The sequence below is a fragment of the Neodiprion virginianus genome, chromosome 2, assembly GCF_021901495.1.
Source record: "Neodiprion virginianus isolate iyNeoVirg1 chromosome 2, iyNeoVirg1.1, whole genome shotgun sequence".
NCBI classification, from domain to species: Eukaryota; Metazoa; Arthropoda; class Insecta; order Hymenoptera; family Diprionidae; genus Neodiprion; species Neodiprion virginianus.
In genome coordinates this window covers 142,577-169,852 of record NC_060878.1, presented here as the reverse complement: position 1 = coordinate 169,852, position 27,276 = coordinate 142,577, and the positions used below count along the sequence as shown (strand labels likewise).

General features: G+C 39.5%; 4 protein-coding genes across 30 annotated transcripts in view; 3 read left to right on the top strand and 1 right to left on the bottom strand.

The window, feature by feature from the left end:
• The window catches only part of LOC124297427 (acetyl-coenzyme A synthetase), a 29,258-nt gene extending 12,587 nt beyond the window's left edge, over nt 1-16,671 (top strand). Inside the window, exons 11-13 of one of the 2 annotated variants that reach the window (XR_006906609.1) lie at nt 121-2,310; nt 7,870-7,873; nt 16,661-16,671. Coding sequence is in view for 1 of the 2 variants with exons in the window: in XM_046748439.1 (XP_046604395.1) it covers nt 121-317 (197 nt within the window). In the remaining variant the exon portion in view is untranslated. Of the gene's footprint in view, nt 1-120; nt 2,481-7,869; nt 7,874-16,660 lie in introns of those variants that run through there. The other variant, XM_046748439.1, reaches the window with a different exon arrangement.
• On the top strand, nt 6,306-18,226 carry LOC124297431 (proton-coupled amino acid transporter 1). Of its 19 annotated transcripts, none has more exons than XM_046748457.1 (13): nt 6,369-6,562; nt 6,676-7,218; nt 7,316-7,389; nt 7,536-7,747; nt 9,794-9,900; nt 10,685-10,807; nt 11,631-11,781; nt 11,925-12,055; nt 12,465-12,549; nt 13,809-14,084; nt 14,488-14,666; nt 14,751-14,923; nt 15,561-15,953. In XM_046748457.1, the coding sequence occupies exons 5-13, from the start codon at nt 9,797-9,799 to the stop codon at nt 15,809-15,811; spliced, it is 1,473 nt and encodes a 490-aa protein (XP_046604413.1). In that variant the 5' UTR covers nt 6,369-6,562; nt 6,676-7,218; nt 7,316-7,389; nt 7,536-7,747; nt 9,794-9,796; the 3' UTR covers nt 15,812-15,953. The 19 variants fall into 19 exon arrangements, with proteins under 19 accessions (XP_046604424.1, XP_046604413.1, XP_046604425.1 ...); XM_046748470.1 differs by lacking the exon at nt 6,369-6,562 and adding an exon at nt 17,643-18,226 and having other exon boundaries at nt 6,569-7,218; nt 15,561-15,734; XM_046748462.1 differs by lacking the exon at nt 6,369-6,562 and having other exon boundaries at nt 6,569-6,910; nt 7,038-7,218.
• LOC124297430 (differentially expressed in FDCP 8 homolog) lies at nt 12,455-20,850 on the bottom strand. 8 transcript variants are annotated; one of them, XM_046748442.1, is made up of 13 exons: nt 20,646-20,849; nt 20,476-20,551; nt 20,082-20,325; nt 19,686-19,977; nt 19,316-19,486; nt 19,071-19,154; nt 18,680-18,921; nt 18,047-18,282; nt 17,685-17,905; nt 16,690-16,837; nt 15,947-16,254; nt 15,540-15,759; nt 12,455-15,411 (listed from the first exon to the last, which is right to left on the bottom strand). In XM_046748442.1, exons 3-10 carry the CDS (start codon nt 20,310-20,312, stop codon nt 16,707-16,709), a joined length of 1,608 nt encoding a protein of 535 aa, XP_046604398.1. In that variant the 5' UTR covers nt 20,313-20,325; nt 20,476-20,551; nt 20,646-20,849; the 3' UTR covers nt 12,455-15,411; nt 15,540-15,759; nt 15,947-16,254; nt 16,690-16,706. The 8 variants fall into 8 exon arrangements, with proteins under 8 accessions (XP_046604398.1, XP_046604403.1, XP_046604400.1 ...); XM_046748447.1 differs by adding an exon at nt 17,309-17,572 and having other exon boundaries at nt 16,690-16,744; nt 20,476-20,847; XM_046748444.1 differs by having other exon boundaries at nt 18,047-18,279; nt 20,476-20,850.
• On the top strand, nt 20,724-26,570 carry LOC124297433 (gastrulation defective protein 1 homolog). The gene is made up of 2 exons (XM_046748474.1): nt 20,724-20,728; nt 25,224-26,570. The coding sequence occupies exon 2, from the start codon at nt 25,325-25,327 to the stop codon at nt 26,456-26,458; it is 1,134 nt and encodes a 377-aa protein (XP_046604430.1). The 5' UTR covers nt 20,724-20,728; nt 25,224-25,324; the 3' UTR covers nt 26,459-26,570.
• The last annotated feature ends 706 nt before the right edge of the window (nt 26,571-27,276 follow it).

Below are 27,276 nucleotides of genomic sequence, written 5' to 3'. Positions count from 1 at the left end.
GCCCGGTTGTCGTAAAAAGACCTAATTTGCCTCCTTGATGCATGATCTACGTTTTTCAGATTTTTTCTTGTAGCCCGAGCATCCAACTGGTTTTTAATTTTGTCTCTTTCTACGTTTCAGTACGAGAAAGGATAGGCCCCTTCGCTCAACCGGATGTTATTCAGCATGCCCCTGGCCTGCCGAAAACGCGATCGGGAAAAATAATGCGGCGTATATTACGAAAAATAGCTGTCGGTGACAAAAACGTTGGCGACACATCAACTTTGGCCGACGAAGCTGTGGTGGATCTGCTTTTCCAGCTACGACCACAGATTTAAAAATTGAACCCGCTACAGCATATAAATGGCACTCTTGCGTTCGTTCACATCTGGTATATTAAATATAGTGAAACTGAAAAAGTGTAAGAAACTTGGTTGCGTTTCGCTATCGTCCGTTACTCAAAATCAACACCTTGATTGGCTATATTCCCGCGTCAGTTCACAAAATTCACCTGTCCCGAAACAGTCGTGTCGACCAAAAATGGGTATCATCGTATGCATATGTACACCTTTTCATTAGTATTATACCACATTATTTATACGGGTCTCGTTTCCATATTTTCCATATTATATATAAGTAATATTATTATATATATTTATTAGAGTGTTTCAAGAAAAAAAATTTCGGAGTTTTCTTAACGCTAACCGATAAAATGCCTGTTTGGGACCTAAAAAAAGCCTCTTAAAATGTGAGCCACGTAGCTTATGCGTGAGAACTGCCGCAATTGATTTTTCCCAAACAGGCATTTTATCGGGTAGCGTTAAGAAAAATCCAGCATTTTTTTATTTTTTTTGAAACACTCTAATATATATATATATACCTATGTATACCTGCAGACAGTCGCACGCCATCGTACACATATGCGTATAAGCCACTCTGCGTATTGTGTGATTTATTTTTATGCGACAACCATACAGTTAGTGTTCAGCTTTAATTTAAATGCTTTGCGAAGCTCCGTACAACATACAGATGCATAATGAATAATTCTGATATTTTACTGCGGTACCACACAAGCATAAACACGCCATGTACACAGACGCGCATTTTAAAAAAGTACGTGGCTATGCATCTCAATATAGCTAGCAGTTGCAAATAACTTATTGTCGGTTGATTTATATATTTTTTTCTCTCGTCTTAATTCTTAACATAGTAATCTACGCAGAGGATGAGTGTTATTTTTATAGTCCATTATACTTACATTTGACAGGCGGTATTGAATATACACCAAAATCCTACCGTTCATTTTGCAAAACGCCAACTACTGTTAGGTCAAATTATATTTAGCTGTCACATACTCAATTGTTTTACAATTAAACGACTCAGTGTGGAAATCTGATCTCCAAGCCATCGTCGGTAAGAGGATTCACGACTAATCATTCCAACGAAGGATGTTTACAACGTATATTGCACTGATCGTATAACTTCACTATACTTTCTCAAACGAAACGCAAATTAAATGAATTAAAAACGAATTATTCGTGCTACATCTTATCGTTAGAATAATATGTGCACTAACGTTTCAACGCAACAGCAGTATTTAAACTAAGAAAAAACACATATACCGTATGTCATATACGTCCACGTCACCGACTGGGCTGCGTTAAGAATGAATACCGAGGTGTATCTTGTTCTCAATGCACACTAGTGAATAAAAAAAGAAAGAAAGAAACCACGACACTTCGAACGAACCCTTCGGAACTCTTAACACAACCCAACAGGAGCGATATAAGTTAGAAGAAATAAGCACAAGTACCTACCCGCTTCTAAACGTTATTGCGACTAATAAGCATTATATTCTAACGAAACAAAATGTTGAAAGTAAATAAAACACTGCAGTGCAGTGATGCATTGATAATGTACCGGGTTATTTCGTAGAAGTGTTCCGTGGACATGTTTAACATACGGTGAATCCGCTTGCATTATGCAATACAGGATACATATTACCGATAGACGCTTTTCAAATCGTTCAAGATTGTAGAGCGTGAGGAGTCGGCCAATTTTATCAACAACGACACAAAAGTTTATCAGTAAAATGTTCTCTCAGTTGCCGAAATTCGCAGGCAGATTTCGGTAGGATGCATCCTGAAATTGCATAAATTTGGGGGGATTTACTCTGCAGCAAATTGCCCATGTGAGATTTCTGCGAAATAATCAGGTATAATAAATGTAAGTGATGTATAATACACTACTGGTGTGGAAAAATTGGACTGAACGAGACCGGAAAATGTATGATAGTTGCAGGAGAAAAGCTCGTGTAGAGATATAATATATGTAATACCTATATATAAATATATATTTATTGAAGACCATGTTCCAATGCCTCGAAATATCCGAGACTAAATACCGTACATATCATTCCTCGCAGGAAACATAACGTATAGTATACGTAATATATACTTACCTCCGAATATATTATGTGAATAAATATCACTCTATGGTAATATTAATATTTTTATAATATACCTCCATTACAAGTTCGACTCCTTGTACAGTACTCTCTAAATTTGAATCAGTGAAAATGCAGTGATTCCCAGTTATAAGTATACCACTGGAAAAAAAACAGTGCATAGACACTGACGTTGCAGTGACTTATCACTGATACCTCACTGTTTTCCACTGCATGTATATACACTTATTTTCTCCAGTGGTGTACTTGTAATTGATTCGCATTTAGAGAGTAGAGAGTGCGCGAAGTGGCCGATTCCCGAACGGAACGAAAGCCTTGCGGGAATGTATGAGAGCATGTGGAAATACCAAAATCTGTTGCCGCCGATCTCGCTAAGTTCGTTAAAGGAAAAAAAAAAAAAAAAAACAAGAACGCGCGCGAGCCGACGCACTATCGTGTGCCGCGAAGAGATGCTCGCTAAACTCCATGGCGAAAATATTACCCCAAGTTTTATACATTTATAGATTTTAGGAGCCACCACCTTAAAGAAACCACCAAAATGACAATGTACATTAAAACAAGTACCAGCAACGATAGACTTCATATAAAAAAAAAAAAAAAAATAGTCAAATCAAAATCCTTACATAAATTAAACAACCAAGTACATAACTTTTTCGCAAAAATAAGAAATCAATACTAAAACTACAGAATTAAGTACGAAATGAAAAATTTGAGGTTAGTTGTACTTGGCGGGCCTTTTTAGGAAAATACCTTGAAAACTTTAACGTTATTGTTTCTTGTATCCACCATACAACGACCATCTATCGCTGTACAGCATTTTTGTGCAACTCTACATGATATGTAGACCACATCTATCAGTTCTGTAACAGTACAATCGATTTACAGTGTTACAGATTAGCAGTTCAACCGATATGAATGCAATCATCCGCACATATATGGAAGAAACACATAGAGGTGATTTTTTTTTGCTGGATTTTAGAGAATCATCATATCATATCATCATATTATATCGTACGTCATACATCATATCATTATCATACATCATGCATCGTCGTATCACACATCTGATCTTATCATCATATCAAATTTTGACGTCACCAACATTTTTTCTCTCTTGACGTCACCGATCGTAATCGTCGACGACGAAAATCATTCGGCCGAATTCCACAGACCGGAAATGAACGCGCAGTAGAGAGAACATACGAGCATCGCGCTCCGCAGATTTCGAGCATTAGGTTCTCGCCGACCGTAGTAACTCAGGTGCTAGCACTCGTGACTGCGGAGCGGGAGGACTCGGGTTCAAATCCCCTGCCTGTCAATTCGGTCCTGAACGGCAACTTGCAAAAATGTAAGAAGACGGGTCACGCCGTTCAGACGCCGAGTTGCTGGTCGGTGCTTTGGACTCGGGTCCGGCTACACCTGGACAAGGTTTTCGGCAGTTTCCCTTGTCCCTCGTGCGAATGCGGGTGTTTCTACTACTACTGCCAAACCCCCCCCCCCCCTGCTTGCTCCTTACTTCCTCAAATTTTCAAACATATTTGTAATAAATAAAGAATTATTATTATTGTTGTTATTATTATTACCTCCTGGATACTGCGCCCTAGGTCTTCTGCCTGCTGAATTTCGACGGTCAGAATTAGCGCTCCGTAGTTCCTGCGCTCTAGGTCCTCTACCTGGTGGATCTCAACCTCCAGGACTAGCGCTCCGTAGTTCTAGCTATTCATTGAGCAGAATCAGGTAAGATCCGAGTAAATGAAAGGTAGAACAAACCACCACAAGTCAGAAACTTAATTTCCAACTTAATCTACCGCAGTTGGAATGAGCATTCGCTCGACTAAGTCAGCAAATTGTAAGAGAGCTCTCTTATAACCTATTGGAGGGTACAACATGGGTGCGCTGTGATGCCAGGACCGCTCTCTCTCTCTCTCTGCTGGGTCAGGTCGCCGGGCAATGGAGGATTTCCGGATGGCAAAAGCCCAGCTTGTTACAGGGCCCCAATGTTCCGAGAACGGGGATAGCCCCTGCCCCGTAGACGACTTCGGCAGCTGATACCTGCGAAATACCGTTTTACGGGTGGCAGGAGTCCGTGCACGACGCCAAACTTCCTCCTGGAATAAATCACCGCCAAGTTTCCGCCCTCCTTGATGCACCTATCAACAGCCACTCGAAACGTCACGAGTTCTCTGTGCAACTTGAAGGCTGCTCCGACTTTGGGGAAGCTTCGGTAACCGTCCGGGAGACTCTTTACGTTGATCTTCGGCAATGATACAGCACCGGCTAGATATGAAGTTCTACCGGCACACGATAGATACGTTTTGACTTTTCAAATTGAAATTATTGCTCGTGAAGCCGGGGGCTAGCGGAACGACTAAATTACACACGAGCTGCATCGCAGGCAGCGTATAAACGATCATCGGCGCCATCTTATCTTTGTTTTTAACGATAGCTTTCCAGATTCACTGATGAAGTCATCAACTTTTAACGCCATTTATGTTGAGTAGCCTTGCGAACTGATATTTCGCGTGAGGCACGCGGGGAAAAGTAAGACAGGATTGGTCTAACGCGGAACGTTTGATAGATTCGATTTCTGAATTACCCCGCCCCGCCCAATTTACCAGCTGATATTCAAATCGTCTTCCATTACTTAATTACCGAAGGAATAACTTTCCTGAAGTTTTGAATATTCGATTCTATTTTTATTTCCGCGCGAAGGAATGTCGAATAAAGAAATCCTTTCAATAAATGATTTGAAATTCGTCCTTAAAAAAAGTTCTTTCAAACACTTTTGCGTTGCACACTTTGATTGCACGACGCTGACATGTTTTTAGAGACGCACATTATCGTGACGAGAAAAATTTGAGAAAGGTACTTTTAATCAGAGGTCCTTTTATATGTAAGTAAATATCCTAGCGAAATGTACAAAATTTCACCGAAACCTATTCCTGGGACGAAACTGAACACTTCCACGAAACTGTCGAAAAATATTTTGCATCTTCTCATAATTCCGTATGTAATATTTGTTTTCGTGAAGCAAAGGCTTTTGTGAAATTATAAATATACAAGTTTATCAGCTCTTATCTCATAATTTGTTACGAAAACTTTACATGTTAATACGTGTTCTTAGACATATTATGCAAAACAATCTTAGCTAATTCTAGTTAACTTTGTAATTGAATAAAAAACTGATATAACGGAGGTGAATATGGAATGAGAAGAGTCTTACGCAAGCTACGTGGCCATACTCCTTTACTCCCTGCAGATCAGTGTTTTACATTCTATCATTTTGTTGTTAGTCATAATCGTAAAATAAAAAGCTATTTTATTTTCTATACCTTTGATAAAATATTTTTGTATTTGGCATCGTATTGGGAGCGTATAAAAAAATTGGCATCGTGGAACTTGACATTCCTGCCGTGTAGAAAAAATATTTCACCGAAAAAGGTGAATTAAGATACATCTTAAGTTCCTCTTTTCCATCAACTATTTAATGCGATATAGGTATGTGACATTTTCGATGCCATTCTGAGTTGAACATCCTTTTTCTCTGCCCCTTCAAATTTTTTCAATCTACTTTCGGCGGTTCTTACGCCTCCAACATAAACAGCTGTACGATGTAATCGGAAAGGAATCTTACAACCGGCAATATCATCAACAATTGATCGTGATATTCACGATCAGTGCACTTTCTACACAAGTTGTTGCGCTTACAAAGACGCAGCACCTGCACTCATACATGGATATACATGGATAGGTCTGTTTACACCGAAGCAGTAGTACGTGACCCAACAACCGCGCGTATTTTTAAAGTGAATGCTCTGCAGGTGGGGCGACAAAAATTCAGTCAGTCGCTGCAACGTCTCTTATTGTCATTGATTCTTAAGTTCAAGTCGACCACGCGACCAACTACGATTCCCAAGTCAGTATCTCTCGCTGTGGTTCAACGGAAATGTAGCATTTCGATAAATCTTGGCAGCAATTTTTTGTCCTTCGAAGCTTTCTTTTAAAAAGTTCGTTATACGTCGTATCGTACCGACACAATTCGGTGTATAAATTCAAGAATGTGCGGTTAATGAAAGTGCCAGGCAGACGCTGAGACACGTATAGGAACGATACCTGGTATATTAATAATTAGTATTGTGCCTGTAGGCGACGGTACAGCGTGTACATATATCACTGGCATGCGACTTCTATTGTACGTATAGATAACGACTAGGGCATAATCATTTTAGGAACGTTTTGGTTCTGGCTGCGGTCAGTGTAGTGCTGAAGCGCGATATGTCGGATTTATTGCTCAGCCAATCTGGGTCCACGGTCTTGGAGAGTGATTTAAAAATAAACGTCTGCAGTTGTGCAAACAGTGCGTTCTGAATGATTCACCGTCCATTCCGGTCAATTTCAAAGCATAATAAATCAACAGTCGGGCTAATAAAATACCTGTAAAACCAGTGTTATCTAATACGCGAGGTAAAGCGCAAATATAATTTTTCTTTCAAACGTAAGTTTAGCGAAGACTAGAATGTTTGCCGAGTGGCTGATCGCGGCTGGTATTCGTATAATTTATAAGTGAAAATTAATCTTTTCTGTTAAACAGCTCAAAGATTTGTTATAAGAATGTGCAGAATCTGAGCCGTGCGAGTATATGTACGTCCTTCATTAAGACTTTCGAATTCCTTGTTCTTGTCGCTCACTGACTGATATTCGTTAAATTGAAAGCACACGCATACCTGACTACAAGTCTTGCCCATTCGCTCTTGGCCTGTCGCGGCATAAAGGTAATAAATAACGTAATGTATTCTTTCGGCGCACCGTTATTAAACGTACAATGGTAATTCTTGTTCGATGAAATATTCTTACTTTCGTAATTGTAAGTTTGCAAGGCGAAGAGCATTCCAAGTCACACCTTACGGACACACGAAGAACGTGTCTCGATAATATTATACGAGGTAGGTGTACGTATAACTTAGCCTCTTGAACCAAACTAGGTGAAAACGTAATTTTTCATCGAAAATAACAATTACCTTGATATACCTACGTACTATATAGATATTATGTATGTGTGTATACGTATACAATACACATATACGTGTAGCCTCAACTTTCATCCGAAACCTGCGGGATCGTCGTAAAACTGGTTTTACCTGAAAGTCGGGCTTCGCCGCTCTTAATACGGTTATCTTTAATAGTATCGTTGCAATTCCGACGATATTGCAGAGATTCGTAAGATAGCCGTCCGCTCGTATTACCCCTGACAGCGGATATATCTTTGGCTGCGCACGCGGATACGTGCTATTGAACAATACGGTAAGAAGAAACTTATTCGCCTAGAAACATAATTTTACACGTAGGTATACCTATTTGTCTGGCCAAATGGCGATAAGTCTGGATCATTGACGTAGGATCCGCGAATTAGCGACAACGGACAGGCTAGTGAGTAAAGCGGGATGATCATCGAGGCAGAGATGATGTTTGTTAAACTATAAACGATATGCTTCGTTTGTTTAGATGCACGATAAGAACCGTATCGCAAGAGATCAGTGAGACAACTGAGGTTTTACAAAGGCGAGGGAATGCGTAGATAGATGACAGACGGGATATGATTTCGAGACAGTAGACAACACGTGAAGTACAGAGCTGAACTGTTTCGAGTCGCGACACGGGCAAGTACCTTGATTTCATGTAAATACGAACAGGTAAACATTGCACGCGAGTGTGACTAGATACTTAATATTATATCTGAAGATGATTTTGAACAGCGAGTGAAATGAGACGGCAGTGAGCGCGAGATGATACTTTCGTTTGAACTGTTACACAGGTACTTTTTCGAAACACTTTTCATGTATTGAATTTTGCGATTTTCAACCACTATTATAGCGCTTATATACGAACGCGATCCGCACGCGCGGTGCAAATGTCTCCTGGCGTGATACGAGCTTAATTTAGACCAGACAACGCAAAGTGCACGAAAGTATAAAAGCATTCTAAATGACAAGCGTCATTGAAAATCTTCATCAGTCGCGGGCTTGTCAATCACTTGGGCCATTAATATCGTTCTTAGCGGTAGCGATTGTAGTACCTACTGTTTTCTAAACACGCCATAAAAAAGTACGTATAATTTATAAGCGTCCAAACACATGCCTACGCATATCGTTCACTTTTAAGTTATTTTGTGGTGTTTGCCCTGTATACATATACATATACATATATATATATATATATATATATATATATACAACATTATCAGTTGTGAAATTGAAAAGTAGATCTACAGCTTAATAATTTCATTTCGGAGTAAACAGTATTTTTTTAAATGACAACGATAGAAAACAAACATTACGGGAATGATAATAACTTGCGCAAACTCTGTGTCGTGCGACAGAGAAGTTCGAAGGGAAGCTAATTGTAAGTACCGGTCATGCAGACGTTCCGATTAACTTTCAATCATCTGGCATACAGTACCACTTGCATTGCTCGTAAACGCATTGCTTCCTTCAGCATCTGACGAATCGTCATTCAGATCGATCCGATTTCAAAAATAATTTGCTATCGAACTTCGTTGTTGATCCCACGAGCAATTTTTCCCATCAAACGTGAATTTTCATGCCTACAAGTTCCCGTACTTTGCGACAATTAGTCTGGAGGGTAACGGAATTTAAGTTTTTCAACTGGTTCTTAAGTCTTTTACTGCGTACATAGCTCTGACACTGCGGTACTCCGATTGGCGTGAAATAGATAAGCATAGAGAATAGTGATATTGTGGGCTATTATACATATCATATCTTTATGTATATTACTATAGAAACGTGAAGGTAAATACCAGTTTAATTCAGATGAAGTCTTTTATAGATAAACATATGTGATATGCTATCTCTGGATGAGGAAAAATTGTGCTCATTTATTTGATTTGGTAATCTCAAATTTTCAACACCGCCATGCGTTGTTTATTTCAACTCGTATATGGGATAAGTCGCATGAACCGTTTACCGCTGCAGGATAAATACTCGGGTCAGAATAATGTGTAAGACATCTTGTACAATTTGTATCTTCGTCGTAGCGATTGCGCAATAATCGTAATTTTTTTTTTTTTTTCTATTACCAACCATAGCTTACGTCAGCACAGAAAACACGTAGTATCGTACCGCGAACAATGAATGATTATCCCATTGTAATTGTAGTTATACATAAAATGTTACAATTGTAAGATACCCTGATTGAAATATATATCGATACATTCGTGATATAGATCCTGCGTAATATTCGTTTGAAAGATATAGCGTGTAATTGGAATCATCAACGATACATGTTGTGTAACATGTGTGACATGACAAACTTGTCACCTCAAAATTCCAGATAATGGAATTGCGCAGCAATCAGAGGAGTATGCCACCTGTGAAAAGCTCAACAGCCACCAACCATGGATACGAAACTACCTTCGAAGAAACCACCAAACCAGTCAGGTACAACTAGCGACTATCCCACGGTTGATTGTGAGCTAAAAATCTGCGCGTCTCCATCCGTAACGGTCGTTCTGATTGGTTAAATCGGTTATTTTCTCATCGTCATTGTACTTAATTAACGACCCACTCGAGATTCATTAATTCAATTCTGACCAAGTATCTTTCATTATCCTACTTATACAGAGATCCTTCGACGTATGAGTATACCTAATGTATGTGTAGAATCGAGCTCACACATCATCCCGCAGTTAGTTATAATTCTCGTACGCTGTCGTTGATAAAATGTTAAAAATTGACTGTAAAAATTTTTAAACAAATTATGAGTGAATTTTAGAACCAGAGAAGCAATAAAAAAATATCAGTAATCAAATCGCCGATGCGGTATATAATGTGGTAGATTTTTAACATATATGAATATAGAAGAATCGATTAAAAACATGGAAGAAATTTTTTTTTTGAAATATGAAAAAACGTAGGACCCACTCCGAACCTTGCGTGAAAATGTTTAATTTCGGAAATCGAATGTTTTTTTTTCTTGTTCCATAAAAATCAATTTGAGTGATTTTGATATTGGTCTTCAAAAATCATAGGGTAAATACGAGCGATTGTAAAAAGATTGAACATTTTCTTCGGAAGCGTTTCAGGAGTCGTACTAACGTCGGAAAAATCCTTGGTTAAATTTAAAAATGTCATGGTCAACCGTTTACCGAGTCGGCGTGGAATGCCCCATATACAAAAGGTATATCTCATATTCTCATCCAACTATGTGTGTACTGTATAATAGTAACGATGAGTACGGAGAGTTTCAATCGAAGGATCCGATTATGGTCGTTTCCACGCACAAAGGGAATAATGCTTCAGGCGGCGGAGCGATTCCTCAGAGCGTCAAGGTCGACCATCCAACCTCGTGAGTACCTATTCAACGTGAATTATGTCATCAATTGCCATATTAAGGGGGTGCACTTCTTGGGCGGACTACAACTTGGAGGGTCTAGAATCATGCCTAGTTATAGGAGTTTTTTTTTTTTTTTTTTTTTTTTTTTCAAGAAATCGAAAGCACCTAAAGCTACCAGAGTTTCGGGGCGTTATTGTTCATAGTTCCAAGAACAGTTTCGAACTTTGTTATTGAAATTAATAAGAAAATGGCGGCATGGCGCATATTCGTAGCGAACGACTCTGAATTCGAGGGCTTTTGCGGTGGCGCATCTCCTGACATCGCTGCAGTCCAACTTGTAACAGATAGAAAACATTCTTTTGATTTCAAAACAACTTTTCGAATTCGATCTCGTAACCCAAATATACATTCGACAGAAAAATCGTTGAAAAAATTTGTGTAAAAAAATTTTGGGATTGAAATACAAAAATTTTGCCGTTAGTTCAAATCGTTAAACAAGTTTTACAGATTATACCAAAATTTCAAGTCAATCGGATAAAAATTGACCGAGGAATCTGCGCCACCGGAATAAAAGCGAGGTCGTTCGCTACTTACATGCGCAATGCCGCCATGTTGTTATCATTCCAATGAAAAAATTCTAAAATCTTCTTGAAACTATAAATAATAAAGCTCTCGAACTCAAATTTCTCCGAGTGTACTCATTTAAAAAAAAAAAAAAAAAACTTCTAAAAATAGTTATGATTTTAAGACCGACCAAGTTGTGCCCCGCGCCCCTGAAAAAAGAAGTTGAAATCGAAAACGACGCATAACGGCGTGTACATACATTTGGCTTCAGTTACATAGGGACGCTGATGCATCTATTCAAAGGTAACGTCGGTGCTGGAATGTTCGCCCTTGGAGATGCCTATAAAAATGCCGGTCTGATACTGGCACCACCGTTGACCATAATCCTTGGCGTTATATGTGTCCATGCTCAACACATCTTGGTGAGTGGATGACAAGCTACTCGATCAGGTAGTCGTACAAACCTATGTTATACATATGTCTACGACACCAATAATCTTTGATCTGATTGAAATTTACTTCCGTGCTGCGCGATTATATTATTTTTTACAAATGTCGTGCAAAGCTTCGTTGCAGCGAAGAAATGTCTAGGCGGCTCGGGAACGATGCTGTGCAAAATCCGGGCTTTGCCGGAACCGTGGAACTATGTTTCGCTACAGGGCCGCTCAAGTTGCGGAAATATTCCACCACAATGAGGTAATTGATATACCAACGCTGCACATTGCATAGCTAGCAGGTATTCTCTGAACTATAAATCGTCGGTACCAATTCAGAAGTACGTTACAGGTATTATGCAAGCTTTAGTAATATAGTTGATCATCATTCTATAAATACATGTATGTAACAGGGCCTGCATGCGCGCCAACTATCGGTAATCGATCAGCAGGTGCCAAAATTTTGGTTTGGCTGCAATTCCGATATGTCGTTGAGTAAATGTATCGTATAACCGACAGCTCGTTTGCCGATAATTGGCGAAATGGGCCATAGGTAGTATACCCGGTCTACGAGAATAACAAACGCGTGGTACCATCTGCCTTATGTCTGCACGTTTATTCGTTCGAATTTATAACATAGCTCGTACATTTATTATTATTATTTGTTCCAGAAAGTTGGTCAACTTATTCCTGTGTACGACGCAACTAGGATTTTGTTGCGTTTACTTTGTATTCATTTCTTCAAACGTGAAACAGGCGAGTATAACGACTATGGTCTAATTACCGTGTATTCGTTACATACGGGGCTTACGACTGGAACTGGACCACCTTCAGACCTCGTCACCTTCGATTTTGTTTTCTTTTAGGCCATTTTAGGGATTAGTTACACCAGCCGAGACGTAACTATATTCTTAGTCTTTGTCAGAATTGTTCGTATCTCCGTTCCGGAGGTCTTAGGAGACAAAATTTGGCGGTTCATGAAATTCGAGAATATTTTATTACTGTTTCGTCTTGAATACAACGTTTTGAGAAATAATGCATCGTAATTTTATGAATTATCGTTGTATTTTCAAAGGAAAAGCCAAAATTTGCTCAGTATTGTTATTTTGAAAAATTTTGAAATGCTTTTTTGGAATTACACAAATTTTTTGTCTCCCTCCAAATGGATGAATTTGATTCCCATTTACCAAGAAATGTCATTACACTTTTTATCGTTTTATCACAAATCACATTATTTATGAAAGTGACGAATTTTTTTCCCGATTCTACGCATTTTTCTCATATTCGATAAAGTCTTCCCGAAGACTAAAAAGTTGGACTTCCACTTACCACAAAATAATTTGAAATATTTATATTTTTTCTTTGCGGTACACAGGAATGCACGTGAAATCGGATTCTTTCACTTATGGGAAGAGTTTATTCAAAGTGAAATATAATGTTTGAAAGCCGGTTCATCAATCAAAATCTTGTTTTCGTTCACACGATATTTCAGCTCGAAATAAATCCACAGATCGAAAATTCTCGAATTTGGTACACCGCCAAATTTCGACTCTTAAGAACTTCCGTACAGGAAACCGAAAGGTTTTGACAAAAATCGAGGACGGTTCTCTCACTTACAAACAATGTAACAAAATCGAAGGTTTCGAAGTCTAGAGGTGGCCGAATCAGTTCACGTGAAAAGCCCTACTGTATACAAGTATGGGAGTTGCAATACATCCTCATTGTATCTGTGTAACACAGTTCGCAAATAGAACAGATTTGTTGGAACAACCCAATACTTATATTTATCTGAGCGAAATTTGGGAATATTCTACTTTCGAAGAATAGATTGCGTTCGAATTGCAAATAAGTACGGCGACAGTAACTGCTTATATTCAAATCGAAAGAAAGGTGATTGTGGAATATCTTGAATATCGTTGAGTAAGCTGTAGCCCGTACACGAGAATTAAAAACACTAGTTTCTATGCCTCGTTTACAAGTTCGACATATCTGAGTGCATGGCATCCGTTCGATAGGTGATGGACGTACACGGACTAGAATGGGACGTGCATGTGCACATGGCTGTGGTGCTTATTCCAATACTTCTCACTACTTGGGTGCGGAATCTAGAATACATGATCCCGATATCCTCGGTTGCGAATTTCCTTATGGTGGGAGGATACGCTTGCACGATCTACCTTTTATCGTACGACTTGCCATCGATTACACGGGAACGTAAATACATCGCATCTTGGAATACACTTCCGTTGTTCTTTAGCACGGTTATCTACTCTTTCGAAGGTATCAGTCTGGTGAGTAATTATCAGTGTACCAATGGCGCATGATGAATAACGTGAGGCATATTACCTACTACGATATGTTCGTAAAGACGAAAGGCGATACGAATTTACGTACCCGATTGCAGAGCAACCCGTGCACAGTAAGAAGCTTCCAGCGCGAATCTTATGTAGATAATGTACTGCATATATGATATACTGCGGCGAAAATTTAATTGAAGTTTATAGTTTATACAATATCGGGCCTTGTGACTAAAATTTTTAACGACTTGTCCGCCGAATTTGACAGTCAAACCATCAAATTGCAAAGTACTCTCGTTTACCAGAGTTCTACAAGAAGACACATATGCGATTAACATCGCGTGTCTGAAAGTAGTGTTTCATTCAATACCGTGTTTAATTTTAATGCGTCGCGCAGGTATTGCCTTTGAAGAATGAGATGAAGAAGCCTCGCAACTTTGACAAACCCCTGGGTGTATTGAACGTAGGGATGGTTCTAGTGTCAGTCATGTTTGTTTCGACAGGTTTTCTAGCTTATCTCAAGTATGGTGATCTTGTTGAAGGATCCGTGACCCTAAATCTTGACAAAAAGCAAATGTGAGTTCAAAATTAGATGCAAAATTATTTCTATCGTTGTACGTAATACCAGACCACGTGTAAGGTTTTCTTTATTTTCCGCAGATTATCGCAGTGCATTAAAATAGCCATCTGCTTAGGAATACTGTTCTCATATGCCCTACAATTTTACGTGCCTGTTGAAATTATGTGGCCGTTGATAATTAATAAATTTGGGCCTTTTCGAAGTCCTGCTGTTGCTGAGATTGCCTTTCGGTCAGCTCTCTGCATTTTTACATGTAAGTATGCCTCCAGGTACGGAGAATTATTCGTGTGCGTGTTCGGTAGTCCGTAGAGTGATGGATAGCGGTAACTGTCGCTAATCTTTCAAGTATATTCCTTATGTAGGCAGAGGATTTGTTGAAGCGGGACTTCTACACTTACGGTTCAAGCCAACTAGTAGATGAGAACTACTCGGTTAACATACACACGGCACGAAGTCACCTCAAGCGGCTTAAAAAGCCCGCTTCGAGAAATCCTCGTATGATATATGTATGCATATTATATTATGACAAAAATTCCCGCATGCGATATATTGTACGTGTACACGCATGATTATACATGTATAATATACGACGAGGTATACCGTGAGGATTCGGTAAATCAGGCCACTTTTCGCACTGAAGATGGATGTAAATCCACAGGATAGGCACAATCGTGTCGACTCAAGGTGAGTTAGCTAGCGTCCCCGTTCACCGAATCCTCGCCGTCGCGGCGTCGGTAATACCTACAGACGAATTTTTAAAATATAGGTAATACAGATTAACTAAAAAAGACCGCATCATGCAATTATCAACATATAATGTAAAAATATTATTGGCAGTTGAATCTGCAATTATAATAATTTATAACAACCATTGTTTCTCTCGGCCGCAGTCGCCCTGGCAGCGGCTATCCCCCGACTCGACCTAGTCATATCTTTGGTGGGTGCTGTAAGTAGTACCGCGTTGGCGTTACTATTTCCTCCGATCATCGAGATGGTAGTAGGCTGGCAGGACTCGACCCTTAGCATCTGTACCTTTGCCAAGGATATCCTGATTATAGTAATAGGTATTTTCGGATTTTTCATGGGAACCTATGAGAGTATAAACTCTATTATTCAGGCCTTCCACAATTCTAACATTTAGGTCGCATTACATAATTGGTACATAAACGCTATACATTTCTCTATGAAGGACATGTGCGTATAAGAGTTTAGGTTAATAAAAAAGGAATGTTTCAGCATTTTTTGATATAATGTTATGAATAAAATTAGTTTTTACAATAGTATTCCACGTTTTTCTTTTTCCCATCATCATCCCTGAGTTGAAGTTTTGTTCAGAATTCAATGAACTTTGTGTTCTTAGTATCTATACAATCAATCACTCATAATGTGCCAGATTTAAATATTTGTGGCAGGGGGTGCTTTACGGCATGTAGCTGGGCCAGGCAAATTAGCAGATTATCTTGTCAAAATCTGTATTTCGTTCCGTGATGTGCGTAGTTGATTTTCTCAACCTCGGCTACACTGTTGCTCAATGAAACCGATGGCGGTGACATGACTAGTTACTCAAGTTCCTCGAAAGCTTCTCTGAAAAATGTTATGAAAGTCCAGATCAAAGTATATACTCACTGTACATATTATAACATACTCAGGGATTATCAACAAACTGCCACGAGATAAACACACGTTACGACTGCACTTTTTTACTGGACTAATTTTTGTTCGACTGATTGCGAGAAAAGAATTTTTTCAGCTGTATTAACATCATTGAGTTAAAACAACCAATAAACCAGAAGTCCGTTTATCGAATCTATGATAATTTATTCTTTCAACACCCCATGACCTTATGAATTATAGCACGTTAAAATCGCGATAAGCATGCACCAATACTACACCGACTGGGCCTATATCAAATTACTCTACACAAAATTCATATAACAGATAGTTAAAAAGTTTCATGAGAAAAAAGCACTACTTTTATACGTGCATAGAGTAGTGTATATCAAAATAATTCGTTCGTACTTTTTCAATTTGTAGAGTTATGTAATAGAGGCTCTGAAATGGCCCTCCCCCTCTCCTGTAACAAGACATACATAACACTGCCCTGAGATTATGTAGTTTACGGACGGCCCCTCTGCACAGTACAATGTGTACTTTAGATTCAGAATGTCTAAGTGGGGACAATTGTAGAGCTTTAGAACCACGAGAAATAATTATATACACAAAGTAAGGTAACTTTATACGGTGAATCTGTTTTGAAATGTGTCTTTCGAAGCCACACGGTCACTGCCTGTACACGCATGCACATTTACCCAAGAGCATTTGTCTGCTATACTTGGCTCAGGAAAAATTTGTGGATTTATTCGCGCAGCTGATGACAGTATGGCTTGGAAAGACACATTTCAAGAAAAATGATGCGTATATATATAACACTAAACAAGCAAAGGTCGTATACAGTGTGCTCCAGAACTAACAAAACAAATGCAGAAATTTAAAAGATTAATAGTAGATGACTAAATTAACCTAGAGAACATGTTATCTACAGAGCAACGTTTGCAAAATATGAACGGTTAAAAAGTCGCGCTAGGCGCTCTCAGTTTCAAACAAAAGTATTTTCAGTGTCAAATTTTATTAAAAAAACCTCTCGTTAGAAGAAGATCTCGAAGTTACGTCGTCTAACTTGGATACACAGTTGAGCTCGATGAAGTAGAAACTGAAGCATTGACTCGAAGATGTTCATCTACCAGGCGCGACTGTTTAATTAGTCGTATCTCGCCAATGCTGTTTTAGAGACCACATGTTCTACAGGTAAATTTCTCAGTGAATTCACACAGCTTGGCACTCTCTATTATTCTCTGCATTCACTTCTAGGACATCCTATATGTTTGGTCCGACTGCATTATCCCTTAAACAGTAGATTAAGTTTAGGGTTCCTGCTTCGTGCGAAGTTAGCTAACCTTCTGCTTATATTTTAGGGTTGTCGATAATCATTTGAGAAACTGTGAACTCGGAAGTACCTTTCGTCTCATCTATTTGTGTGGAAACCTGCAAGTTACCGTCTCCCTGCCATTGGTTTAAAGCAAGTCGCTTCTGAATACGAGAACATTTTGAACAATGATGATTGCGCTTTGCCCAACAAGCACGGTGATAGACCGTCGAACACTCAGGACATGAAAACGAACCAGCATCCCAAGGATATATCACCTCATCATTACCGCATAACTCGCACAAATGCCCCCTGTGGTGTAAAATAAATAATGAAAGATGACAGCATAGTGCAATAAATTGATGTTAAATATTATCGGAAAGATACGTTTTGAGAATTGGATACGTATTGATTAAATATGTTAAATACTCTGGCAAATGCATTTTTACTAACCTTGCTCTACACAAATCACAGTTTTCTGCGACATGTTTACGCATAGCATCATGCGCAGCTCGAATTTCCTCTATAAGCGTTCCATTCTGAAGATCGATCAAATCTTTGATTGCGTAGCTGCCGGAATTTTCTACCATATGTGACCGCAAGCCAGCACGCCATGGCAATCCTTCGTTATCTGCATTTGGGCAAAATACCAAGTACCGTTTAATCATCTGCAATTCTTCACGTAGCTTCTAAAATAAAAGTATAAATTAAAATGAGGAAACCTTATACGTACAGGGCATTCCACGTCAAGTCGACCAATTGTTTACTATCGTGGGTCTTAATATGCCAAAGTGATCGATATAAAATGTGCTATTCCTGGTATTTTTTTCAGATTTTTCCTTAAGACTTTTTTTGACGACTTTCAAAAATTAATGCCAAAGACGGATTTTTCAGAAAAATTGAAACAAAATCTATTCAAGTATTTTTGAGGTTAACCTACACCCGCAAAAAATTTCGGGAAAAATAAAAATATGAGAATCAGGACTTTGTCGAGTTGACATGGATCGCCTACAATTGTGTGATATTTATCACACAATCACAATTTCAAGTATTTTCATTTCATGCTACACAAAACGTCAATTATACCTTGACCAGTGACAAATCTGGAACCAATGTGAACAATTTTGGATTTAGCTGCTCTAGATTCAAGACTGGACGCTGTTCTAGAATTTCCAACAGCTGAGCAGCTGCTCGAGACACCTTTCGAGGTTCCATATCCCAATTTCGAATTATGCGGGCAGGTATGGGAGCAGTAGTATTCCAATGGCAGCGTTGACAATAATACAATCCAGTATAGTCGCAAAGGCGTGGTTCTATCCAGGCAGCCTCTAACAAAAGAATACCAAACTATTATATCAACAGTCAAATTCTGTGTGAAATCAACTGAAACAAGTATATCGGATTAACAAGATACAAGCATACATCATTTCAAATTTGACGTGTTAAATGCAACAGTTATGCAACCCTTAGCGTATACCTGTGTATTTGAAGGGACTTCCAAAACACGACAGAAATAATCCTTTGGTGAAAGCTTGCAGAAAAAAACAATGTATCAATTTATCTACGGAAGTAATTTATTGCACTATAATGTCTGAACGGAGTCAATCCGATTCTTTTGAGTTCATCATTGCAATCTGATGTATTAATCAATAGGTAACTTTAATTTACTATTAAGTCAAACCATCATCTTAGATGTGCATGCATTAGATTTTACTTGCTTACTAAACGTTATGCTGGCATTGCATTCGGCGCATCTGTACAACTGTGCTGAGAGACCACGCTCGGGACATATATCCTTCGTAAATGTATATCCACCAGCTTCACTGGCAACAATATGCGCACAGACTCGGCAGGTGGCGGTTAGACACTTCGCATGACAGCAAAATCCACAATCTTAAACGTAACACTATTGGTTTGATATCAACATTTACAAAAATTTATATACAGTATTGTAGAAGGCAAAATAATACTTTGACATCGAGTTTGATCATTGAAAAATGATGGCTAATTATAAACAACTGAAATAAACAAATATATCGCTTCAAGCCCCAATGCTCGAATGATTAATTATAATTCATAACTGCGATCTTACCATTACACATATACCAGGATTGAAGCATTGTCCACACAGCAGCACTGCAATTATCGCAATAAATTGGCCCATATGTGACTGCATGATTTTTTTGCGGTGCCAAATGATGTCCTAGAATAACGCAGGTTTCTAGTAGATTCTCAACGGATACTTCTCTTAGTTCTTGAGCCCGCAGACGTAATTCAATGAGACGTCTGACGAGCCATTTGCGTTCTTCACTGCATTCTGCACTTTCCATCACCATTTCTTTACAACGTTTGACCATTTCCCGCAGATCCGTTGGCGTGGCATCCTGTCACATATTGATTGTATCGATCACATCATAAAATGGTAAATGATTCTAAGCATTTTCTATTGCATTGATAAATTTGAGCATTCATAATACCAAAGACTTACCCTTGTCAAAACGAGTTGCGTTTCAATGGATCTCAATGTAAATGGTGCGGCACATCTACCGTCAGAACTGTCATCGGCGTCACTAGTGATATAATCAGACAGAGAGGATGGAGTGGAAGCACCAGTTCCACATCTATGACCCGGGTCTTGCTCGAATTTCTTGTCATGCTCAGCATCATTCTGACTTCTAATGTCAACCATATTGGAACTTGGCTTCACATGTACTGACATAAGTACGTATGCGCTAAAGTGCAACGTATACGTATACAATGGGGCTTATTCCAAACTTCTATCAGCCTATGCTTGTCATACAACAAAGTCCAATGAAACGGTGATGCAAGTGACAGAGCTTAATGTTTTTGGATTCGGTAGTATCCATACAGTACATGCTTACCACGGGCCGTGTGCTTACGGCATCGTTACGGGTAGGATGACGTAACCTCAACATCGATTGTTAGTTGTTGTAATGGCTGAAATTTGAACACAAAATAGTTTTCAAATACGAACGGTGAAATTTCGATATGATCACTGTGAAATATTGTGTAGTTGCCATTTTCAACTTTCCTGTTTTGGTCTCATGAATGTTTTATTACGTCAAGTTTGAGCTATCACTTTATCCTGGCAAATATACAGATAGTGCTCTGCCGGTAGAGTCCATAACACGGTAGTCCATAGACTTATTTCGCGCACAGTCTCTTATAATTGTTTTTCAACAGGATGTTATGTTGTATGTAATGAGATGGACACCAGTGGACACTTTGTACCTCCCACCCCTGCCCATCCGCCGACTACCCCCTCCTCCCCGACCCGCCGACTGATTCTTTAATACACCGTATCGACGTAATTTTGCAAGAGGAATCGATTGCGCGCAAATCGAATACGCTGTGAGCAATGGATCAAGTGTTACTGCCAAAAAATATCCAAATCGTGCCGGATCTTTAGAACGAAGGGGAAGGAAAATGAGAAGGACATAACTACAAAGTTTTCGTTCCAATTCAGAAATAGTTTATTCAATATGCCGTAATTCTAGTACAAGTGTTCCGGGTGTCGTGTCAGTGTCAGTGCACAGTACTTACAAGTGGTCGAATGGTATTAATTAATGTGAAAGACAAAGAGAATGTGAGAATACAGAAGTACAAAATACATTACTTTAGGCAGATTACGAGAAATGTCATATGAGATGGATATTTGTATAGTTTAAGAGTATATTTTAAGGTCTGTCCTACACACAGGTGCAATGTATATCTGAAGTGTTCAATATACATATTATAATGTTGCTATTCACAAAACCCGTATTAAAACCAATAACACATGAATTTCCCCGAATACTCAGCGCATTTTGTCAGCTGTTGGTCGAACGCCACTTTGAATGTCGTTCTTGGAATGCTTGGTAATTTCATTGCTGATAATCCTTTGCTATCTTCGATGTCTTTCTTACGATCCTGAGGCTCGGATAAGCCTACAAAGGGTCATACGAATCGAATCTGAAACCAGAAATTTTCGGCTCCAAAAATGAAGAAAAAGTAAGGCTAACCCTTTGCATTTCTGGTGAAAATTTTCACGATTTTGAAAAGTGCCGGAATGAATTCTTTCACGCACTGTTCCGACGTAATTTTGCGAGAAAAATCGATTGGGTGCAGTTCCAATACGCTGCGATCAACGGATCAAATGTTACAGCCAAAAAACAAGAACTTGTGTTTTCGACATTTTTCAGCAGGTGCTTTTTCATTCGTAATTTCTCTCCTGTTGATCCGACGCTGTTTTCGCTGCGATTTCTGAGTTTCTGGTGGTCCAATTAGTCAGGAAAGAGTCATACGAATCGAATCTGCGACCAAAAATTTTCGGCTCGAAAAATGAAGAAAAAGTAAGGCTAACCCCTTTGCATTTTTGGTGAAAATTTTCGCGATTTTGAAAAGTGCCGGAATAAATTCTTTCACGCACTATTCCGACGTAATTTTGCGAGAGAATTCGATTGGGTGCAGTTCCAATACGCTGCGATCAACGGATCAAATGTTACAGCCAAAAAACAAGAACCTGTGTTTTCGACATTTTTCAGCAGGTGCTTTTTCATTCGTAATTTCTCTCCTGTTGATCCGACGCTGTTTTCGCTGCGATTTCTGAATTCCTGGTGGTCCAATTAGTCAGGAAAGCGTCATACGAATCGAATCTGCGACCAAAAATTTTCGACTCGAAAAATGAAGAAAAAGTAAGGCTAACCCCTTTGCATTTTTGGTGAAAATTTTCGCGATTTTGAAAAGTGCCGGAATGAATTCTTTCACGCACTATTCCGACGTAATTTTGCGAGAAAAATCGATTGGGTGCAGTTCCAATACGCTGCGATCAACGGATCAAATGTGACAGCCAAAAAACAAGAACCTGTGTTTTCGACATTTTTCAGCAGGTGCTTTTTCATTCGTAATTTCTCTCCTGTTGATCCGACGCTGTTTTCGCTGCGATTTCTGAGTTTCTGGTCGTCCAATTAGTCAGGAAAGAGTCATACGAATCGAATCTGCGACCAAAAATTTTCGGCTCGAAAAATGAAGAAAAAGTAAGGCTAACCCCTTTGCATTTTTGGTGAAAATTTTCGCGATTTTGAAAAGTGCCGGAATGAATTCTTTCACGCACTATTCCGACGTAATTTTGCGAGAGAATTCGATTGGGTGCAGTTCCAATACGCTGCGATCAACGGATCAAATGTTACAGCCAAAAAACAAGAACTTGTGTTTTCGACATTTTTCAGCAGGTGCTTTTTCATTCGTAATTTCTCTCCTGTTGATCCGACGCTGTTTTCGCTGCGATTTCTGAATTCCTGGTGGTCCAATTAGTCAGGAAAGCGTCATACGAATCGAATCTGCGACCAAAAATTTTCGACTCGAAAAATGAAGAAAAAGTAAGGCTAACCCCTTTGCATTTTTGGTGAAAATTTTCGCGATTTTGAAAAGTGCCGGAATAAATTCTTTCACGCACTATTCCGACGTAATTTTGCGAGAGAATTCGATTGGGTGCAGTTCCAATACGCTGCGATCAACGGATCAAATGTTACAGCCAAAAAACAAGAACCTGTGTTTTCGACATTTTTCAGCAGGTGCTTTTTCATTCGTAATTTCTCTCCTGTTGATCCGACGCTGTTTTCGCTGCGTTTTCTGAGTTTCTGGTGGTCCAATTAGTCAGGAAAGAATCATAAGAATCGAATCTGAGACCAAACATTTTTCGATCAAAAAATGAAGAAAATTCAAGGAAGCCTTCATTAAGGGGTCCTTCGTCCTTGAGATAAGGAGAGACTACGAATACGGGCGGTACACAGTCACAACTTGGCTCTCCCTTGCAGACGAAGACATATTTAGGGATATATGATTGCTTATGGTGGTGAAACTGCTGATCGAAGCGCCACTCGGCTATATTTAAATTTAACTTAAACCGCTTGGCTCTCATTGTCAAGTTGCGTCGGTGATGAGAGTGTATGACATCAAAGAAGTTAAGCTAAGACTCCATGTATGCGTTGAGCTCCGACAAATGCTGCGGTGACCAATCAGGAGCCCGGCGCAAGTCCGGCAGCGGCAACCTCCAGCATGCCGCACCGCACTGCGTTGCGATCAAAATATTTTAATTTTTCCGTAGTACCGCACGTCATTCGGCTAAAGTCGAGAACCTTCGGGGCCATTCGGAATCTGGCAAAACTCAAATCATGGCTCAAATAATAGCCAACGCGATGTAGATTATGTCATGTAAAACAGTTTATGAAAACAAACCATCAATAACATCAACAAAAGATTCCACTATGGAGTATAATTGTGATGACGTCAATGAACTTGTAATTCATTACGTGAGAAACCGCCCGGAATTATGCGATAGAGTATTCCTTTCTTTTAGGTTATGTAGCTATCGTTTGTATACATTTTTACGACGCATCTTCGATTTCCGTACGTGGCGTGGCGCTAAAGTCTGCGGTGTGCTTGGAGTCGCCTTCCGCATGCGTTTGCCGGAGCTCAACGCATACATGGAGTTGCATGGAGTCTTAGCTTTTACCCGTAGACTGACTGTGACGCCAAGCGTAAGCGCAAACGTTGGCTACATGAAACGAAACAGCCAATCGCGGTGCCGAAGGTTTCCTCAAGGAAGCTCGAGACCTGCCTTGAAAGAAGGAGGCCAATAAAGCTCCTTATTCCTCGAGGAAGGACTATGAATACGGGTGTTAAAGAGCTTTTGCTGATCTAGGGACATTGTATCAGCACACCGCTTGTCGCGCACTCCAGTGGCGGCCCCCCAAACTATGTTTCGTAGTCACACATTTCCGCAACAAATTGCAGTCTATACTGGGGTAAGCTGCTGGTCCTCCATGCCTCCATATACCTACTTATATTGCTTCATGTATAGTTGAGATTGGATGAACAATGAATGTAAAGAAAGTGATTAGTTTCGGGAAAATTAAAACTGACCTGACTAAGTATGCATCAACAAGTTCAAGTAGTACAGTCGAGGGCTTTGGAACATTCAGCAAGCAAATTTCGCAGAACAACTTCACGGATATAAATGAGATTAATCCTGAGGATGAGGAGGAAACTCGAAGCCTACAAGAGGTTATGGGAATGACAAGTTTCGGGAAAAAAGCCAAATGTTTTGATGTACAGGAAATGCTCGACAATATCACTAAAACAGTTCGGTCGAGTAAGCCTGTTCATTCGGTACCCATATTAGGTGAACAAATTCATAAATCAGACAATGCCTTAAGTGCAATCGATGAAAAGAAAAAGACAGATGGGACTAATATTGACATTGAACCTTCAAGTGTAGTACCCCCTAACGCAAAGCATCAAAATCCTAGCATATGCGACCAAGCTAACAATAGTGATGATGATGATGATGAAGACGAGGATGGCAATAATAGCGATGACTCAGAAGATCGGCAAAACACAAGCTCGAATAAGATTCCCTGTAGTCACGAAGTAGAAATGCATCATGGATTAAAAGCTGTTATTGCTATAGCGGCAGATCCATCAGGAGCTCGTTTGGCATCTGGTTCGGTTGACTATGACGTTTGCTTCTGGGATTTTGCTGGCATGGATACGTCTTTGAAAAGTTTCCGAACACTGCAGCCTTGTGAAAATCATCCTATAAAGTGTCTACAATATTCAATGACCGGAGATGTTATTTTAGTTGTTTCTGGTGCGGCACAGGCCAAGGTATTGGATCGGGATGGTTTCGAAAAATGTGAAACTGTAAAAGGTGATCAATATATCACTGATATGGCTAGAACCAAAGGTCACACGGCTGCTTTGAACAGTGGATGTTGGCATCCTTACACAAAAGAAGAATACATGACCTGCTCTCAAGACAGTACCTGTCGTATATGGATTTTGTACAAACCCCGTGCTCACAAGAACCTCATCAAATGTCGGGCTCAAAATGGTGTTAAAACTATACCAACGACTTGCGCATATAGCAGAGACGGAAGTGTAGTGGCCTGTGGCTGTGCAGATGGGTCCATACAAATGTGGGATCACAGAAAGAATTTTGTCAACACATCGTTGCTTCTTCGAGGTGCCCATAAGCCATGTTCTGAAATATCCAGTTTGAGCTTCTCCTACCTCGGTAACTTGCTCGCTTCAAGAGGCTGTGACGACACTCTGAAACTTTGGGACTTACGCTCTTTTAAAAGCCCTATATTCACTGCCAATGATCTGTTCTCTCGATATGACACGACCGATTGTATGTTTAGCCCCGACGACAGTATGGTCATAACGGGTGAATCCCTGCGAAAGGGACAAACATCTGGGAGGGTATTATTTTTTAATACCAAAACATTTGATCTGGTGAATCAAATTTGTGTCACAAATTCGCATGTTATCAAAACTCTCTGGCACCCAAAACTAAATCAAATATTTGTTAGCTGTGGTAACGGTGTAGTCAAAACTTATTACGATCCCAAGAAAAGTTTAAGAGGAGCCAAGTTGTGCGTGGTCAAGTCTCATCATAAGCAGAAGCACATAGAGATAATGTCGACACAACAAATTATTACGCCACATGCCCTGCCTTTATTTAGGCAAGATAGACCAAAATCAGTCAGAAAACAAATGGAAAAGGATAGGCTGGATCCAGTAAAGTCTCATCGCCCTGACCTGCCCATTACGTCTGGACAAGGCGGTAGAGTTGCCTCATCAGGGGGTACGCTCAGTTCATATGTAATCAGAAACCTTGGGCTAAGTAAACGTATAGAGGACGATCAAGATCCACGAGAAGCCATTCTCAAGTATGCAAAGGATGCTGCTGAAAATCCATATTGGATATCTCCTGCCTACCAAAAAACCCAGCCTAACACTATATTTCAATCTGAAAATGAGGACGACGGACCATCTTCCAGCAAAAAACAAAAAACTTGATTGGAGTACATTCCTGTTATTTGAATTAATGTAAAGTTTGTCTAATATAATGATAACATTAAGGAAGTTATTGTGTTGTGAAATTACTTGATAAATAGTCATAGCTGAACAATTCTACATACCTATATACTAATTGTCCAAATCATTTCAACGACTCATTTTGAATCTCAACAAACATACAGAAAAAGTATATGTGGATCATGTTGGAGGTATTGATTGTACAATTGGTTTTTAATTAGGAATTTTGTTTCGCTACGGACATATTGACATGTACGTGCCTCATTACTCGTTCTTTGGCCCATTCTTTGGGAACAACGTCCATTCTACGTTCAATCTTCTGAGATCGCAATGAATACCTCAACTGCAGGATCATGAGCTCCTAGAAGCTGTGTAGTAGCAAAGCGTGCAGAGAGAAAAAGGGAGAGAATATCTTTTCGAATATAACAAAACTGGTACCAAGTTTCTATACTTGGAGCTGTCTCTCTTGACTATCAGCGATGGAGCGTTTATGCGCGACCATTATTATTATAAGATTATTAAAATTAAAGTAAATCAAGACGGAGCACTCCTCCTGCTTTTTCTCTCTTCTTACTGGCATTACTCCCTACTCTCATGCGTTGCCTACTCTGTAATATTGGTAATATCTCTATGCAGAAGATTGTGAAGTAGCTAGCCATGGGTATTCTTTTAAATGAAGCAAAATGACACTACGGTCGCGGGGGTAATGACAGTAACCTACATTTACCGGATCGGTTATGGGACTTTTGAAACGTTAATTGAGTCGGTAACTGTAGGAAATTTCAGTGCCGAAACTCCCC